At 44.5% G+C, this 18,376-nt stretch overlaps 1 protein-coding gene across 1 annotated transcript in view; it reads right to left on the minus strand.

Annotated features, from left to right (window-relative positions):
- Nucleotides 1–18,376, minus strand: part of DCC (DCC netrin 1 receptor) — a 556,872-nt gene that overhangs the window by 30,360 nt on the left and 508,136 nt on the right. The window contains exons 22-25 of the mRNA XM_055699136.1: nt 12,117–12,182; nt 10,255–10,417; nt 3,568–3,794; nt 962–1,078 (exon numbers count right to left, since the gene is read on the minus strand). Of these exons, the coding sequence (XP_055555111.1) occupies nt 962–1,078; nt 3,568–3,794; nt 10,255–10,417; nt 12,117–12,182 (573 nt within the window). The remainder of the gene's footprint in view (nt 1–961; nt 1,079–3,567; nt 3,795–10,254; nt 10,418–12,116; nt 12,183–18,376) is intronic.

Here is an 18,376-nt window from a genome sequence, read left to right on the forward strand (position 1 = left end):
GAATGGATTTCTGTCAGCACACCTTCATTTTTCTTAACTCGGGCTATTTAGACGGATGCACCAATTCCTATAGATTTTTGATCAAATCCATCTTGTGAGGCCAAAGGGTCTAGCTAACAGCTGGGAGCTACCACAAGACAGATGGCAGGGATGCTCGAAGGAGGAGCGGGGAACCAAAGCTTCATCCTTCACCAGGAACTACATCAATGCCAAACCCTCCTCTGGTGCCCGCAGGCTGTCACTTACCCCCGTCCTTTGCTTCGATGTGAAATAACTTTAGAAATTTAAATAAGTTTTGCAGTATGGGAGAACCTATCTAATGCTTTCCTTGTGTACTTTGCTCGTTTGAAAAAGATCCGCTTCATCTGTGAAACTTGTTCAACGATAAACACTTTGCGATCACTGAAATTTAAGACCTATTCAAAATATCCTCATTTCCTTGGCTTTATAAAAAGAGCTGCTCCAGATTAAAAAAGCCTAAAGCGGTGTGGACAACTACAACAGACAAAATAAAACAGAGCAGAAACTGCAATAATGTCCAGCTGATTATAATGATTGATATTAATAAGAATATCAGTTTACACCTGTGTGTTGCAAAACCTTCTGCTCTAGCAGTTTGAACTCTTACCCCTGTTTTTACAGTTCTAGAGTAGGGAGACAGAGAGATTTATCCATCACTATCCACCTGATAAAAATACAAAAAAGACTCTTCAGGCTTAGCCTGGGCTGAGTCTAACGTAAGTATCATTTCTGAATTCCCTCCATAGTTTTCCCACTGATGCGTTGAGAAAACCAGGTGAGCATCCAGCCTTTTTATTTATTTATTTCCCCAATGAACCAAACCTTGTTAATGCTGTTTCGCTTTTCTAGATCGTATTGGAAAGACTGTAGGAGATCTTCAGGTGGGCGAGGGTGGCTTGGGGGGTGCAGAAGGGGGCCGGGGGAAGGTCCCAGTACTCACGAGGGTTGGTTGGTTGTGAATCCATGGGGATCATGAGCTTGGCACGGGTGGCTCTGCGGGCAGCGAGGGACCGCTCCAACGTGGACATGCTGCTTCCGACGTCTTCTGTCTCAGGACCTAGAGAAAAACAACGCAACAGAGCAGCTGAAAACACTGTAAACACATGCTTCTCTTCGCCCTGCATCTAGCAGAAAGGTCCATAGGTTTCTTTAGAATGCAATTATTTTAACGGATCGTTAAATATCAGCTGCAAAGAGCTGCACAGACTATTCTGGCTGCCTTTTCTGAATAAAAACCTTGTTTGAGTGTTTCTGTAAGAGAATTAAAGTATCACGCCCCCTTTGTCTCTGCAATTATCTTGAAAACCACATTCACTTCATAAAAATAATGACATTTTTCCTGTAACTTCCCTGTTACAAACTTATTTTAAAATTGAAGTTTCGAGACCAGAAAAAAGCTGCATAAATTCAGGTACTTACAACACCTGGCAGCCAAGAATTGGTCTTTGAAATACATCTGATGGATGGAAATGACCTTCCCTGTGAGATGCCATGAAGTCTTATGTCCTGATTGTCTGGTAACTCACGGTAGCTCTTCCCACCTACGCATCCTGGGTTTTGTTTTGGTTTTTTTTTGTTTGGTTTTTTTTTTTTCTACAGAAACCATGGCAAGCCAAAGATGGGCCTGGATCTTCTCCTTACCTGGTCGTGGACCACAACTAGGACAGCTAGACTGGAGAGCTGAGGTATGCTGCCTAAGGTCCTATCCAATTCTAAACTGCCCCAGCAGCTATATTAATGAGATATTCTCTTTAGGTATTGCAATATGGATGCTCTAATTTAGTCACATCAGTATAGGATATTTGAAGTCTTCAAAAATTCTAGCGAATACATTTGGCAGGAAGAAAGCGTGCTTGGAACTGGATGTTTGGTGGAGTAATTCACAAGGAAATAAAAGCTGTATTCCTCTCTTCATACCTTGTCTCACTTGAACCTTCTATTTAGGCTACTTTAGGCATTTTAATAAGCCACGGGTAAAGTCAGTTTAATACTGTCATACCACTAAGCTTATACGCCCACTCAAAATATACATCTCTGATGTATCCAAGCAAACACACATTCCTTGAAAAATGAAAAAAAAAAAAAATCCTGAAAAGACTATTTTTTTTTCCAAATCACTCTTCTCTGAATTGCAGGATAAAGAGCCAAGTCTTCTATCGATGACCATTCAAAGACCTAATTGCCAGTGAAAAGCCAGGGACAGTATGGCACTGACTACATGGCAGCCACACTGAACCGTGTATTACGGACTGAGAAGACAATGTAAAGGCATTTATTTATGGTCCAAGGCATTTACACACAAACCAACTAACCCAGCCTTTGTCGTTGACGCGCTCATACGCTGTGATCACTTCCTACCACGCACTCAACTCCAAGCCTGCTGTAGGCAATGGAGCTCTCACATAGATCTTTCTGGGCCTTGGACCAGTGCTCCCGATCATCAGCAATATTTGGTTAGGCAGAGGGAATCATCTGCTTAACGTTTTCCCAATGTCTAATAAAACAAGGACCTCCGTATTAAACCCAACAGAAATCACTGTCCCATTTATCTTCATAAGCAGTAAACTACTGGCCCCAAAATACACCAGGAAAAGAATATTAGATCCATTTAAAATTTTGAAAATGGTTCCTTTTTAATGTTTCTTTCCTTGCAAGAACAGGAGCAACGGAACAGGGATAAAAACATCAGAGGCATCTGAAAAAGTCACCTTTATGATTTACAGCCCCAGCTGATAGTCCGGAATTATTTCACGCCATCACCCACAGCAATGCATTCACAATGAACTCAAGACAAATGTGTTTATGGTTTCAGCTCCTGCACTGCCATTTGCCCTCCGTCCCTCTCTGCACGCACCACTTGCCTCTCCCAAGACTTTCTGTCATGATGGTAGAAAAAATGTGATCAGTCACAGTGAACTCAGGTTCAAAAAAGGAGGAGGAAACTTCACTCAAACTACATTTTTCTTACAGAATTTCTTTCTTCACACTTCTAAGTTTTTTCAGTCTCCGTGGCCCAAACTCCGCTCCTGGTGATGCTGCTGAACTTCTTCCTAACCACGTTCTCCCTCTGCTCCACTTCCCCCTCCACTTACTTCTCCATGCCCCCTTTTCCCCTCTCTGTTTTTCTTTAGCACGGTATGAAAATTTAATAACATTTGACTTCCAGTTGAATTCCTGAACTTGAAAAATTAGAATAGTGTAAAAATACAAAAGGATGCATTTTCTCCGAGTCTGAAACCTCTGCAAAAATCATGCAGGAACATCTCTCTCGGGACCCATCACAGACCTGTCAGTTGCCTCCTGGATCTTGCCTGGTTCAGTCTTTCTTTGTCAGCTGGGCTAAGGTCACTAACCACCGATATAACACTAATTTAAAGAAAATTTCTATGCTCGTGATGGAGGAAAAATAAAATAAAATTGGGGTGCATGGAATGGGGTTGGACTAGATGACCTTGAAAGATCCCTTCCAAGCCAAACCATTTTACGCTTCTATGATTCTCAGTTCCCCACATCTCTGAGTGACACCCAGTCGGTTCCGTCCCTCACCGGGCTGTGGGGTGCTCTTGCTGCCCAGCTGTGTTTCCGACTGGCTGTGGCTGACGGGGGTAATGTCCTGGCAGCTCTGCATCGGCGAGTCCCTTCCTGTGGGGTCCGAGCCTGTTGGCTTCTCGATGTTCTTCATTTCCATCTCCTCGTGGTGTATCCAGAGATCTGGGGGTCTCAAGTCCTTCTGGCTGCCCTTCCTTTTACCAGCGCTGTGGGTTGCACGTTTCCTGTGGGAAAGAAAGATCAAAACCATCACATCAGAACATTTTTCCCCTTCATAAGACCAAAAGAGTGATGTCTCCTCATCGGTGTCTTTCTAAGGAACCCCTCGGGTTGTGTCCTTCAAAGCACAGCTGTTACCTTGGTGTGGTCCCACGCTTCCTGGAGTCTGCTCCAGGGAAAGGGCCTGGAGCTCAGCAGGGTGGGTCAATTTTGGCATCAGTTGATGTAGAAATTGGGAAGAAACTACTTTTCCCGGAACCAAAGCAGCCAGTTTCATCTCGAGAAGAGCAGCACTTGCAGAGTGCCTGTGTTTAAACACAGCAACTGAAGACTGCTGAGCCCACTTCTGCGCACATCTTACACCTTCCATAATGGCGTGCAGCCTATGTCGTATTTCTGTAAATATCCATTAAAGCAGCGCTTTCTTACAGAAAAGCTCAGAAAGCCAGGGTAGTGTTTCCCAGAGTACTGTAACTCTCCTCTCTTGGTGCACAGGTATCCCAACACACTCCCTTGCTGGTGGCCACCTCCTCCAGGAGCATGCTGAGGGCACCGCTCCACTGCTTTCCAACTTCCACCTCCCCTCGACTACACAGGCTATTGGTAACTAAACACGCGTGTTTTTTTCTAGTCTAAAGAAAAGGTACACTCCTTAAATGTGGAGTGCCGTGCCTAATCTGCAGCTGTAGAGAAAGCCTTATCAGGAATCAATTTAAATAACTCTGAAAGAACAGGTTTTCTGGCTTATTGTCAGGGTTTTTTGCTCAATAATCCAGAACTCTTACCTCTGGCTTTTTCCTTTGTACTTATCAATGTATTTGGTGAAAAGAAGGTGATATTATTGTCCCAAGTGGAAAAGCAGTGATACTTGTGATATAGAAAAAGCTGCAGGCAAGTTATTTTCACATTTATGTGGACTTTTAGGTAACAAAAAAAGAAAATCTTCATCCCCAGCGGCACTGAGTGCCCTTAGCTACTCATTACCCCCATGATACTGATGGGCAGGCTCCTTCCCGAGTGCGACCCCCCTCCCTGCCCTGCGCAGGGTGCGCAGTGGGTACCACCCGTGCAGGGATGCTCAGGTCATCGCCCGGGCTGATGCACACCAGGAGGCAGCAGTGGGTCATCCGCCTAGAAAAATGCTTGAGGAAATGTTAAACTTTAAGAAACTCCAATTGTTTGAATTGATTTCTGCTCCTGGCGTCACCAAAGGTTTTGCTTTCAAGAGAAGGATAATCCACATCCTGTAATTTAACATGTCACCACGGGCACAGCCCTGTCTCACCCCCAGAAGCTGATGGCAATGACATTTTACTTCAGCAGAAACATCCCCATCCTCAGACTGCCACTCATCAAGGCAGAAGTGTTTTTTAGGTCCTTTGAGTGGTCGGTACCCCAAAAGCTCTTCAAGGGTTAAAAGGTTCATTTTAAAATGCGATCTGGAAAGTTAGCGGTGGTGGGGAGGTTGGAGTGGCTCAGGGATTGTTGTTTACAGCCCACAAGAAATAAAAGTGTTGGCTTCTGGTCAAAATTAATTCCTACATTTCGTCGGTTACTTGCTAATTGCCAAAACTTACTAATTTAAAATAGTATTTCAAAAAGCAGGAAGAAAGCACAGGGAATAAAGACAGTTCTTTAATACCTTCTTGCACAGACCCTAGCACCATCCTGATAAACACCTGCCGGAATAATTATGAGCATCTCCTTTCAAACCTCAATGTACGACCTGCCTGAAGTTAAAAAATAAAATTGTTCTCTCTCAAAAAAAAAAAAAAAGAAAAGAAAAAAAGAAAAAAAGAAAAAAAGAAAAAAAGAAAAAAAGAAAAAAAGAAAAAAAGAAAAAAAGAAAAAAAGAAAAAAGGTCATGATTTTGTTTCTAAACAAGGAATTCCTTCCTTCACTTTGGGATATAGCAGCTTTTTTGTCACTTTCAATTGAAAATAATTCATTTCTCCAGGCCTGAGCTAGGCAGAAGAAATTTCAGCCCCAAAGTAATTTTATACCCACCTCGAAATAAGGGGTTCTAATGAAAGTGTCATTCCAACCATAACTCCAAAACCACTCCAGCAACAGTATCATTTAAAAATACATGCTGTGATCAAGCTTGGTTTGCATTGTTTTTTCTCACAAATTATTGTTGCGCTGGCAGCCCGTGAGTAGCAAACTGAATCAGAGCCAGGAGTGCATACGAAAAGGTCATCAATAACAAATGAAAATAAATCCTCCCCTGCAACATTTTCTTTATGCAATGCAGAAGTTGAGGTTCGGCTTCTGAAAATGCACCTACCCTCAGTTTCAGGGGCAGGCAGCCTCTTTGCTGCACCGGACGAGCACATTATGTCACTGGAATACAGTCCTAAAAGCTTCAACATCAGCTTCAACCCTCAGCTGCAGCAATGGAAAGTGACGCTTCACATGTTGAGAATTACAGTGGGATTCAAATTTAGTCCATTACCCATTTTATAACTGGAGCAGGGACTGAGAAGACAAGGAGTTTGGAATTGAAAAAATGATCTCAGATGGCAGCATTTCTGGCGTTCAATTATTTTACAACGTGAAATGCATCCAGCTTGCAGACCATAATGATATATATTTTTTCCTAAGGATAGCTGCATGACTAGAGCTCAGCTCTGCCCTGAAAATATATATTACGGTCATGCAATCTTGAATAATGACAGCAGAAATTAAGCTATGCTTTCAAAATAAACTCTCTAGAGAGGAAACTCTTTTCTCATCGTCTCTTTCCATATTTTCCAGCACACCACCACCTGGGCAGCAACTCCAGCCATTATATACAGCACATCCACACAGCTCCTAACAATATGCACATGCTACATAGGATAATTTTTCAAATACTCTGGAGTGAGATTACTCGCCATTGCCTTCATTTTACAGTTACATTACACCACAGAAAACAGTTCAGGTTATAGCAACTCAGCTGAGTTTATTTTTTTAATAACAACTGAAGATATATCTATCTGAGGATCTCAGAAACAAACCGTCCTCCTGAGCAAAACAAGTTTTTGCCTGTAAAAAAATTATGCACAGGAAACCATCCCATCCTGCTCTGATTGGATGCCTTTTCCCATGGAGCGGGGACAGTTTCAGAGGCAGGACACAGAAGCAACAGCCCCATAAGCTGTAATCATCTCCCCGAGCCTCCTCCAGTGCTGTTTGCAAAGCGCTTTGAAGATGCCCAACGATAAATGCAAACGTTAGTTCCCCTTAAACATCCTTCTGACGCATGAGTTCGTATTTTGTATTTTCTGCTCTTTACTCTTAACCTGGAAAAATTGTGCACTTTGCCTTTTGGGCTGTAGGAAAGGAGATAACAACTGGTATAGTGGTCCTGTACAAAAAACCTGAAGGAGGATACAAAACGGTTCTTTTTCCATAAAATCTCCCCCAGTTTTCACAGAAAAATCATTCCAGCTCAGCCTCTTCCCCTGCCAGCCATCCTGGAAAGCTGCAACCAGCACCTGGCTCTCCCGTCACCTGGTGTGATGCTCCTCTCCCCTGTGCTAAGATCCAGCCACCGTGCAAGAGCTGGGGCAGAGGCCACAGCTAACACGCTGCCGCAGCTAACGAGCTACCCCAGCATGCAGGACAGGCGGAAAACCAGGAGCATCCCCAGGGAGCACTGCAGTGAAATATGGAGGCTCTTTAGTGGCTGCAACTTGTTCCCCATTAGTTTGAGTGGATTACACTTTGGTTAATGCCTCCCCCGAGCCCTCCCAAATGTACACTGACACATCCCTATTACTTACACAGGACTTAAACTAGTCTTAGCTTATTTTCTGCAGCCTCTTTTTACACCGCCCCCCTGCCCAGCGCTCGCTCAAGACCATGCTTCATTTTTAATGGCTCCGATACGCAGTATTTACCTACCAGGCTTGGCCAAGGTGTCCACCTTCCCCCTCTCTCCCATGGTAGTCACAACATCATGTTACTAGCCCACAGACTAATTATTCTGGCACGTTACAGATTTTGGTACTCCCTTGGAGCCTTAAAAACACTCCTGCAGGTCGGGTGCACGCTGTACAATGTGGTATTTGCCCCCGGTTTAGGATTCCACTGGGATTCATCTTCTCTAAGCTTAAAGCTCCAAACTGCCCTGCCTGGACCAGGAGTGAAGGGTGGGAGCTGATGGTGGCCCCATCGTCCACCCTCCCTGGTGGCCCATTGGCAGCCGCTGCCAGTGCAGGACAGCGAGCATCTCGTGCTGTGGAAGCTGTAATTACAGTGAGGGTGTGAATCTCAATTCCCGCAGAAGCCGTGCGTTCTCTTTACTCACCACCATGTAAGTTATTGCACCTGAATCTTTACTCCCATTTTTTCTCCCGTTTTTTACTGGTGTCAAATTGTCACAGGGTTCAGACAGCTGATATTTCATTCTCCCCTAGATGGCAGAGATAGAAAATACCTACTAAACCACCTAGGTCACTACCAGGTTGTTCTGTCTAATATGCTTTATTGTGCTTTGTTCAGCCAAGTTTTAATTAACTTCAGAAATACGACTTGCCTCCACTGACGGCTTAAGGAGATGATTCCATCACCCGCAAGCTTTCGCTCTGGGGAAGGAGAACATTATCCATTGGAACTGGCCCTTGCCCTCACTGCATTCTTCATTGGTGATTTTCAACCAAGAACCTGCTGCTCATAAAAGCCTGAATCGAAACTGAATCAAAGCTCTTTGTGTCACAGGATGCACTGGTCCAGGCAGGTCAGAACCAAAGGCATTCCCAGCAACCACCTCTGTTTTGGGGAAATGCAGGACTTTTCCTGTTGTGTTCCATTCCAGAACCGTCGTTTCATGTTCCCTGTCCTAGTTTTCTCCCGCTTCCAGTGCAGAAGTGGTTAGTTTGGGGAAACTTGGGTGAGATTCACGCGCCTACAGGATAGACATTTAGAACTTAAACAGCAAATGTAAGTCCATCAGCTTCACGCTTTCTAAGTGGCAGGCAGCAATAAGCACCTTCAAATGGCAACTCTTCCAGTGTCTGATGGTAAGAAGGATGATTCTTTGAACACTCCTGTTCTTCCCCAAGGGCTACAGAGGAGGTCAACGACGATCAGCTCACACTCGGATATTTAATTTTTGACATCTCATTCTGGATAGATGGATCCCTGTTTGTTTCTTTCTCTTGTAATTCCACTTTCCCTGTTAGAAACTCAAGAGAGCTTTTGCCTTGATTCACCAAACTCTATTCAACATCAGAATTTCCATAGCCTTCAGATAATGCCCTCATTTTCCGGTGCTATGACTCACAACAGAAGCAGATTTTACAATCAGCTCATCATGCAACTGCCCCAGCACCCCTAAAAGCATAAGCCCTTACTTTTCTGCCTAAATGAGAGCTTTCTTATTTAAAAAATCTACCCTCAAACATCCACCTTTAGAGAAAGCACTTGTCCTGGTGACCGTAACACACTACAAGCTGCCATCCGCCAGCCTGGAACTGATTCCAGCAAACACGGGAGCCATTCCATTCCTTGTCCATCTCTTCCTTCATCATGCCACCTCTTCCTAAGCATCAGTGCAAATCAATATAATAATATCTGGCCTGTGCAATCAGGGTCTGAAAAAACCAGGTCAAAAAAAAAAAAAATTGCCATTCCTGTGGGCAAGCTATGATTGAACTTTAGTTTCTCATGTCCACACTTCCTTAATAGTCTAATAACACAATGAATAAATAGTGAAAGAATAGTCTAATAATTTTCAATGCATTAAATGCAGCACACCCAGCTGTTCCAAAGCCATCGACTCCACTTCTAACTCATCGTAAAACCCAAAAAAAGCTTTGTGCTTTACACTGCTGCCCTTTTATAGCCTTCCAGAGGAATCCTAAAGATTTTTTTTCCCCTGTAATTTTCTATAGACTGTTTGGTGGGGGTTTTTCAAGTGCATGAGAGTCACCTGGTGGAACAGTTCGGGATGCTTTTTACTGGAAGATGTTTTGAGACAGGCTGTCTGGAAAGGATAACATCCTCCCCAAGGTTAGCAAGTCAGCAGGGCTCACTGTGTCTCAGCCGTGCAGGTGCAGGGCTGCGGAGTCAGGAAGGCTGGCAGCATCATGAGGTGCAAAGATTTTTTATTCCCTCCCCGCCGCCCCGCACCCCCCCCCCCCCGCCCCCCCCCCCCGCTCCTTTACATCAATAGAATAAATTCTTTCCTGTGTCTGAATTATACTGGGCAACATAAACAACAGAGAGCTGCAGATGGCATGCTTGTTTTTCACAGCTCGCCACGCCAGGGGTACTTCTGCTCCATGGTTTACTCTGCAGCTGGGGACAGAGGTTACTTGCCTCTCCCTAGCAGTGAGGAGTGACACCACCAAACCCAAAAGATGGAGCCCCAAACTGCAGCTCAGTCCCAGAACCCCCGCCATGGCTCTACAGAATAAATGTTCTTGCCCGTGTCTATCTTGAAACCTTTTCCTTCCACCCCATGCTCTGAGAACCTACTTCCTCTGCTGCGCCGAGGAGCGCCGGGTGCAGATGACAGCCACCGCCACCACCACCACCACCGTGATGACGCCGACAGTGACGACGATGATGATGAGGAGGTTGCTGTTCTTCTGGGGCGTGACGCTGCCATGGGGAGGGTGCATCTGCCCGATGGGGGGCTCTGGAAGGAAAACAGAGGAGGGGATGGTTAGCACTGGATTTGCTCGCCCGCCTCTGTAGGGGTCACCCATAGAATAAAACAGGGAAAGCCTGTCAGGTGGCGTGAAATTCTCTGAAAAAGCAGACGGAGGGTGCAGAAGGGTGCTGTGATGAGCTGAAATTTGTATCTTGCTGTATTTCAGTGGTACAGCAAAGAGGAAAATATTTAAGCAGTAACGACTTTTATGTTTTCTGGCTGTTACTAACCTGATGTTGGGAGTCAATAACTCTCAGCTCATCTTTACTATTATCAGCTGAAAATGGAAATACGGGGACCATAGATTTTTTTTTTCTTTATGGCCTATACAGTTTTTCTCGGTATTTACAGGCAAATACATCTCTCATTTATCAGCCAACCCAAATGCCTGATTCATTTGCCAGCACTGCATTCATCACTTGTTATAACTAATTATAGTTATATTTTATATAGTTATATATTATAACTAATTACTAATGAAACTATTTAAATAATTTTCCCTTTTTCTCATAGCCCTTTTTCAGGCAACTGACTAAGACCAGCAGCTGTGAGTGCCACCCTTTCAGCCTTACAACAGTCTCAAAGATTTTGGGGTTTGGCTTCTTTTTCATTTCTATGCTGAGTAAAAGGCACTGAAGGAATATACCATATAAAACAGAGCACCTATCAAGAAAAACATTTTTTTTTCCTCTCCCTACCCTTTATTGCAGGCTCTGAAAGCTCTTTCTTTCTCATGAGTCAGTTTTCCTGTATTTATGAAGCACTACTATGAAGACCAGGAGAAATGCTTAAACCAGTGGTGTGTTGGCTGCACCACAGCAGGACACAGAAGGGGAACAAAATTTTGCATTCCTTCCGTGTCTCGACTGAGAATAATCAGCATGAGTTTATCGGCTAGGTACCTTGTAATTATTTTGTACTTTTAAACCTCACTTGATGCCACATTTGAGGGAATCTGGTCTGTTGTTTCATTCAATAACGTGAGATGCCAATGCCTTATTAGGTAACAGGGATGGGGTCAGGAATAATAAGTTATTGACAGCATATCTACACCCCAGCACACTCATTAGCTTCAGTTAATTTTTGTTAATCAATGGGGTTTCCTATGTCTTTCTATTTTAGAGCCGGATTAATTAATAAAAAACCCCAGTATTTTCTGCAGAAAGCTGAAATGGAAACGTAATAACAAAAAATGTATTTTACAATTCTTTTTAAGCTGTTGTTTTTTGGTTTTGTTGTGGGGTTTTTTTTGTTTTGTTTTGTTTTTTTACAGGTATTCCTATGGCCTGAGATATATCTACCACTTCTCTTGTGATGGGATTATCATACACTTCTGGGAGTATTGCATCAGCTGGAAATCTGGCGGGTACCTTGGGGATCAGCTTTAAGAAAACCAATAGAGAATACATGGTGTCCTGACAATATTTTTGTTACTCTTCTTTTTTGTTACCGTTCTGGTTAAAACTGCTGTCGGGTTTGCAGCAGGTATTTTGCATGCAGATGGGATTTTCTGCAGCTGAGAACACTCTTCCCTACAAAACAGTGAGTGTGAGAGCTGTGGCCGCATTGGGTGGGAGAGAGAGGAACGAGAGAGCAATACAGAGAAGAAAAGTAGGAAGTTGTCACCAAAACGGCATTCTTTTTTTTAAATTACGGAGTGTGGGTGGACGGAGCCTGTATTTACCATTCAGACTGCTCCTATCGATCAGGTTGGTGTCCACTGGCCAGTATGAGCCATCCCCGTGCCGACCTGTTGGTGGGAAAAAACCCACATCAGACACAGTGTGACAGGTAAACCAGAAAAGACCAGTTTGTCACTTGTGACAGCACCTGCCCGACAGCGTTTAAAGCATCAAACAGCGCAGGAAAAGCCATCCCATACGCGCCGGGGAAACTCCGTCATTGCAGTGGGCATTGGAAAGCCAGCTGAATTTCAGCCCTTTGAGCAGCTTGCTTTGTTCCATTGGGTTTTTTCCCTCCTCCTGATGTATTTGTCAGAGTGACAAACTAAGGTGGGATGGCAGCCCCCGCCTGTGGCTTCCCACCACTGGGAAGCCAGCTTGTTTGAATTTATTTCCCTGCTTGTGGAAATACAATGCCACAAGTGCTTCGTTTCTTAAAAAAAGCTTGCCTCTATTCTAATCCTGATGTTTAAAAAGGAAACGAACAAACAAAACCAACCCCCCCCAACAAAACAAAACAAAAGAAAAAAAATCTAACAAGGAATATGATTATCATTCCAAAAATGTTCTGGCTGTTGAGGCAATATTTGCACTCCAAATGAATACAGTGAAATTGGAAGTGTTCAGCTTTTCTCCTGCTCTATTTTATCCCAGTTATCAGCTTCGGGCTAAATAGCTGGGACAGTGTATCCGTGTTTCTGCCAAGACCAGCACATCCCTGCTTCCTCACGTCCAACAGAAGAAGTGCAAAGGTTGGCAAAGTCCCACCAAGCTCCTCTTGGTGCCTCTCAGTGTGGGAGTGAGCAGAGTCCACGGCAGGAGTGGTTTGGGATACAAGCTGCTCTTCTAGCAAAGGCCAAGCAGATGCCAACAGCACGCTCGTGCACCACAGCAAAGCCCAAAGCGTGGCTGTCTCATTCCTCCAAAGCTAATTAGTTGCTTTATGGAAGTCAAACGAGCCTTTCCAGGTGGCAGCATCTCCGCTGATGCAGCAGAGCTCGGCTGGGACAGTGCTTCAGGGAAAAGGCGATTCCTCCGAGATGGGCAGAGGCTGCTGGAGCATCACCTCAGCACCACCTCCGTAAGACCCTTGGGCACCAACTTTTTTTGGGATGCCACCCCTAAACTGTACCTGAGGGTGGGGTTTGGTTGGTGAAGGAATTCTGTAAAAATCCTGAAAATTTAGTGCAGGGCAGCAAATTACCAGGGATTATTCCAGGTAAGTTCTGCATCAAACAGCCACCGTCTACATCAGCTCTCTTGGTAGAATAAGAAAAAAAAAAATACCCCATTTTCCTGCAGTTGTTTGTTGCTGCTCTGCTCTGTTAAAACAACTGCCATATTCCTCTCCAGAGGTGCTTGTATTTCTGTGGCTTGCAACAAAATTCACGTGCATAACTTTGTCTACCAATTTGGAAAGTATTTTGTGATGAATGGCCCTAAATAAATGGAAGATGATTATCATCAGAAGACACTTCAATGTAATCATCTTTTCAATCAGTGTAATTGCACAGCTACAACAACTTGATCCCAAGAAAGCAAGGCTGCAAAATGTTTAGCTGTAGAAGCAGACATAATAGAGACAAATGTAAGGTGTACAGTCATTCTGTTTACCAAGACAATGCTCTCAAAGCAGCCCTGTTCATAGTGTTACACTGCAGCATGTGAACATGTTGTGACCCCGAGGTTAGATTGTGCTTGGGAAACTGGGTAAATACCCAGGAGATAGTTAAATGGTACTGGGTTTTATATTTAGCCCACACTGAAACATCTTAGTGGGAGCCTAATGCACTGGAAAATTTAGCCAGGAGATCAGAGACGTAAAAAAGCTAACCCTGTGTGCCTGGTCCTGCTGGTGAGCACTTTCTGAATCAACCTATGAGCACTTTCCAAGGCATTATACGTGACATTTTCATGGTAAAAATATTTGTGTAAACAGCTGGCCCTTTCATTGCTGGCCCTACTACAGTGACTGGCACCCGGAGAAGCCGTTGATTTGGGATGGCTCAACACAGAGAGGGGCAGGCAGCTACCAGGGAAAGGGTCGGGCTACATGGTCCATCTCGGGGGGTACCTGGGCCAGAAATGGTTTTGAAACACTTAAATGTTTTAAAACCATTCCAAGGCAGCAGAGTCTTCTGTTTGACTTACTGAGGGCAATTCTTCCAAAAGGTTCGCCTTCTGATCAGAGGCGATTTCACTGATAAGAAGCAGGAATGCAAATAACTCATAATGAACAGTATTTCAGCACCATGGTTTATCAAGGATAGCCAAGAGTGAATTTATGGTCATTTGGCTCTGTTTTGCTATTAAGACAAGCAAACCTTATTCAATATTTAGATAAGCACAGAAATCTAAGCACTTAGGAGGCAGGAGGTATCTCTCTGATGCGTTGCAAGGTTTTATACATTAAAGGGCAGGTGAGGCTTAAACCCCTTAAGGGTTATCCAACATCTGTTCCAAGCCAGCACACCTCCATCGATCATTTCTGTCTCCACCTTTCACCCGGCAACAGTTTAGGTTATATTTCCCTTTAAAAAACTCAAATGAAGTGCAAGAGCATTGCTACTGGCAGGCTGCTGCTACACTCCGTTCCAACGCCTCAGCTTTTCCCTATGTTTATAATAATGCAACGTAAAAAGTAAACTATCCTCCCTGCTTCTCCCTTGTCTTCAGCGCCCTCACCGTGCTCACCTGTTGGTGCTGTCGCTCTCCACCTCCTTCCCAAACCCACCGGTGGGTTTCTTGCCTTACAGAAGGCAAGAACAAAACTCCCGTCCCACTGAGATTAGATGCAAACCCTCCATGTGCCAGCCACGAAGTTACGTCTGAGCGCAGCACAACTCAACAGACACATCCAGGTCTCATCTGGGGGTTTGGGCTCAGACAACAGGCTCCCTCTTCCACTTCCAACAGTTTCCATCGGAGCTTTTTGGCTTTGGATTCCATCTTTTGGAACAAGCCATTATAAAATCTTGACTAATCAGCTATTCCTTGGAGAATGGCCTTCTTTAGTGGAGGTTAAACAGTCTTCACACTTGATTTTCCTCTGTTTAAAATGAGTTGTATTCAAGGCGGTAAGATACTTGCAGCAGTACCAAACCCTGCATCCATATGAACCTACATATAATTTCTCACTTCTCTGTTTAACTTCTGTCTGCTGCCAGGCCTGTCTTTCAAATTTTTGAGTACCTCGAGCCTTGCTCTGAAAAAGTGTTTCTTTCTCCCACAACTGTATCTCAGGCGTCATTACCTGCAATAAACATTTCAACTTGGTCTTGTCGAGGCAAAAAAAATAATAAATAAAAATCAAGCTGTCGGTGACAACAACAGCTCTTCATCCTCTCAGGTCTCTAGCACTTGGAAATTGGCCAACAATTCTGTTGTCATTTTGCTGTAAATCTTCCTCCTTTTCGTGCTTTACTCCAGCAGCTTCCTTATTTGCCATCTCCAGGTATCCCTGCATGGCACGGGCAGATCGGCAGACGTTGAAGGAATGCTTTCTCTTTGCAAAACGCTCACTACAAGCCATCTGCCTGAGCTGGAGAGGGAATGACACTTGCTGGTGTATCATCTGGCTCCTCTGAACCAGACCCAGCCCTGCACTGCCACTGGATTTTGCCTTGAACAGCCCAAAATACGGAGAAAATAAGATAAGCAATATTGTCGTATGAGACAGCAGAAACTGCATCTGACATGTCCTGCCCCATGGGTGTCCCTCGGGAGGATCCAGCATGCAACCAGTCATCGGCTCTCACAGCCAACATGAGCAGTCAGGCACATGGTGCCATCAGAAAAGCTGAAATTCTGCTTCCACGGAAAAGCTGAGCTCCCTATGCTAGGTAAGGTGCCGAGCACTTGGGAACCTGCTCCAGGACAGAGCAGGACACGGCAAGCTGCCTTCTAGCCTGCTGCTGACTTGCAGCCCCCCTGGAAACCTGGTGGGATAAGGAAGCTCAGGTACAGCAGAGTAAAAGCAGAGTGAGGACAGCTGACAAAAAAAGGAGGAATAGGAGCTTCTGCCCAGAGCAGACACACAGACATCTAAGAAAAAGAGAACATCCCTCTGCCACCTTGTTCCATTTCAGGATCATCTGCTGGGAAGGCAATAAAACAAGCCAGAAGAGGGAAAGGTTGAGTAACACCCGTTATGCAGTTCAGTATCGCTCCACAGGCTGCTCCTTCATCCTGGAAGAGGGGCTGGGGTCCAGCCTGGGATGGGTAACGCCGAGCAGCCACAGCGCACAGCCACACACCCCGACACACTGAGCTCAGAGCACACTGAGGCAAGGAGCCACCTCCACGGCCACAGTGAGCTTCCTTTCTCGTCACGCGAAGGTGCCCACCACACGGCCAGACTCTGAGGTGTACTGTGTTAGCGGAGGTCCGGCATCCATCCTGAACCTCATTTACACATAACAGAGCATGAGGACTTGTGTCTTCTTCTCACCTTTGGTCAGCACCTGATAGCGACGGAAAGATGCTGGGGCTCGGGGCAGAGATGCAAGATGAAGTGAGCAGCTACCACATCACCTGTCGACTTTCCAGTCCTTCTTTTCCCAGTGCATCCAGGGGCCGTTGTCTCAGCACAGGAAACACAACCAATATGCAGAAATGATCCTTCTTCTTCACATTTCAAGCATGGCTTCTGAGATGCTTTCCATTTGTTGGACCTTAAGAAAGTGTTCCTACACTGCTTGGCAAACACAGCCAGATGACAGAGTTTAAAAGGCTTTTCCCACCTCCCCCAGGAGTGGTTATTCTGATAAACGGGATACTTCTCATTTCTTATTTCCAGCAAAGAACATTACAGACCACTGCATTATTTGTTTAGAAGCAGCTCTTGCTGCGCTCTGAATTTGCAAAATAGCTTCAGAACCGAAAGCCTGGAGCTACCAAAAGCTTGAGAAGCAAGAAAGAGGCCAACTTGATGCCTTCTGGAGTCACAATATGAGATGTTGTGACTGTTTGGGGGCTGACATCAGGCTGGAGACATGCCGGCAGCCGTTTTGATGCAGGAAGGCAGATGGAGAAAAACAAGCCCAGGGAGGTTTCAAATGGGCAAACAGGCAATAATCCCACAGGGTGAAGGGTGAGCTGCAGAAAGCCAAATTCCAGGCACAACTAGACTGCGCTTCAAACACTCTTGCTCTGCAAAATGAAGCAAAATGGTGTGCTGTTTACTCACGAGATGGGGAACACCGAGGTATAAAACGGTGGGTGTGTGGCAAAGTGCCCGGTGTTCACCCCCTGTTAGGAGAGGCCAAGTCCCTGCAGCATCGCTTTGAAACCTTTCCACATGCCTCCAGACTGGATACAAAACTACACAGACCACTGGTTTCCTCTGAGTTTGTAAACAAAATCCATGGACGTCTGTCTTGGATAATGTTCTCCATGGGCTTTCTGCGGAGCTCGGGTATGGTCACTGGTCCTGCTCCAGGCATGGGGAACAGAAGCCTCCTGCTGGCTTCACCATGGCAGTAAATATGAAATCTGCACTTGTAAACATCTGATTTATAGTTTAAAAAGAGTAATGTCATACAAAAATAAATAAATAAATAAATTGTACCTGTATTCCATATGTAACAGATTTCCACAGTGATATATGAATTTATCTAGATAGTTTATATGACCCATTTCCCAGGAGGTTTTCAGAAAACTGAATAATCAAAGCATATTGAAATTTCCTAAGATAAGAAGAAACGTTTGTTCAAAATTCTGTATGTTTCCTTCCATAAAAATTTACAGGGGACACTATAAAACATTTGCAGTGCAGAAGCAGGACTCATCTTGCTTTGCTCTTGCAGAGATCTAATTCCGATGGCAACACAAAACTGTTGACAAGTCCTATATTGACAAAATACGGACTAAAGAATTTAATATTGTTTTATTGAACAAAAACGGGGCAAGATAAAATGCAATGAATTCATCTCTTCTTTGCCTACTTCAACTCTATATATTTCAGATTAAAATAATAAACAGAGTTTTTTAGACTCCAGGAAGCCTACATCACAGCCCACCTGAAAGCAGCTGGCCCTGGCCCACATATATAATGTGTGACAACAACTCTCTTGGGCATCTGAAACTGTAACTTTATTCTTACGTTCATATCGCTGCTTTTACTACCTTTGCACATGCCCTGCTCTACCAGTGGCATACAGGTAAAATAAAAATGGGCAAGGAAGACATATTCAAGGGCTTGGCACCCACTTCAGATTGAAGGGCTCTCTTGGGAAGTGCATGACGTGATTCTCCAGATGCT

The sequence above is a fragment of the Falco cherrug genome, chromosome Z (genome assembly GCF_023634085.1).
Source record: "Falco cherrug isolate bFalChe1 chromosome Z, bFalChe1.pri, whole genome shotgun sequence".
Classification (NCBI taxonomy): Eukaryota; Metazoa; Chordata; class Aves; order Falconiformes; family Falconidae; genus Falco; species Falco cherrug.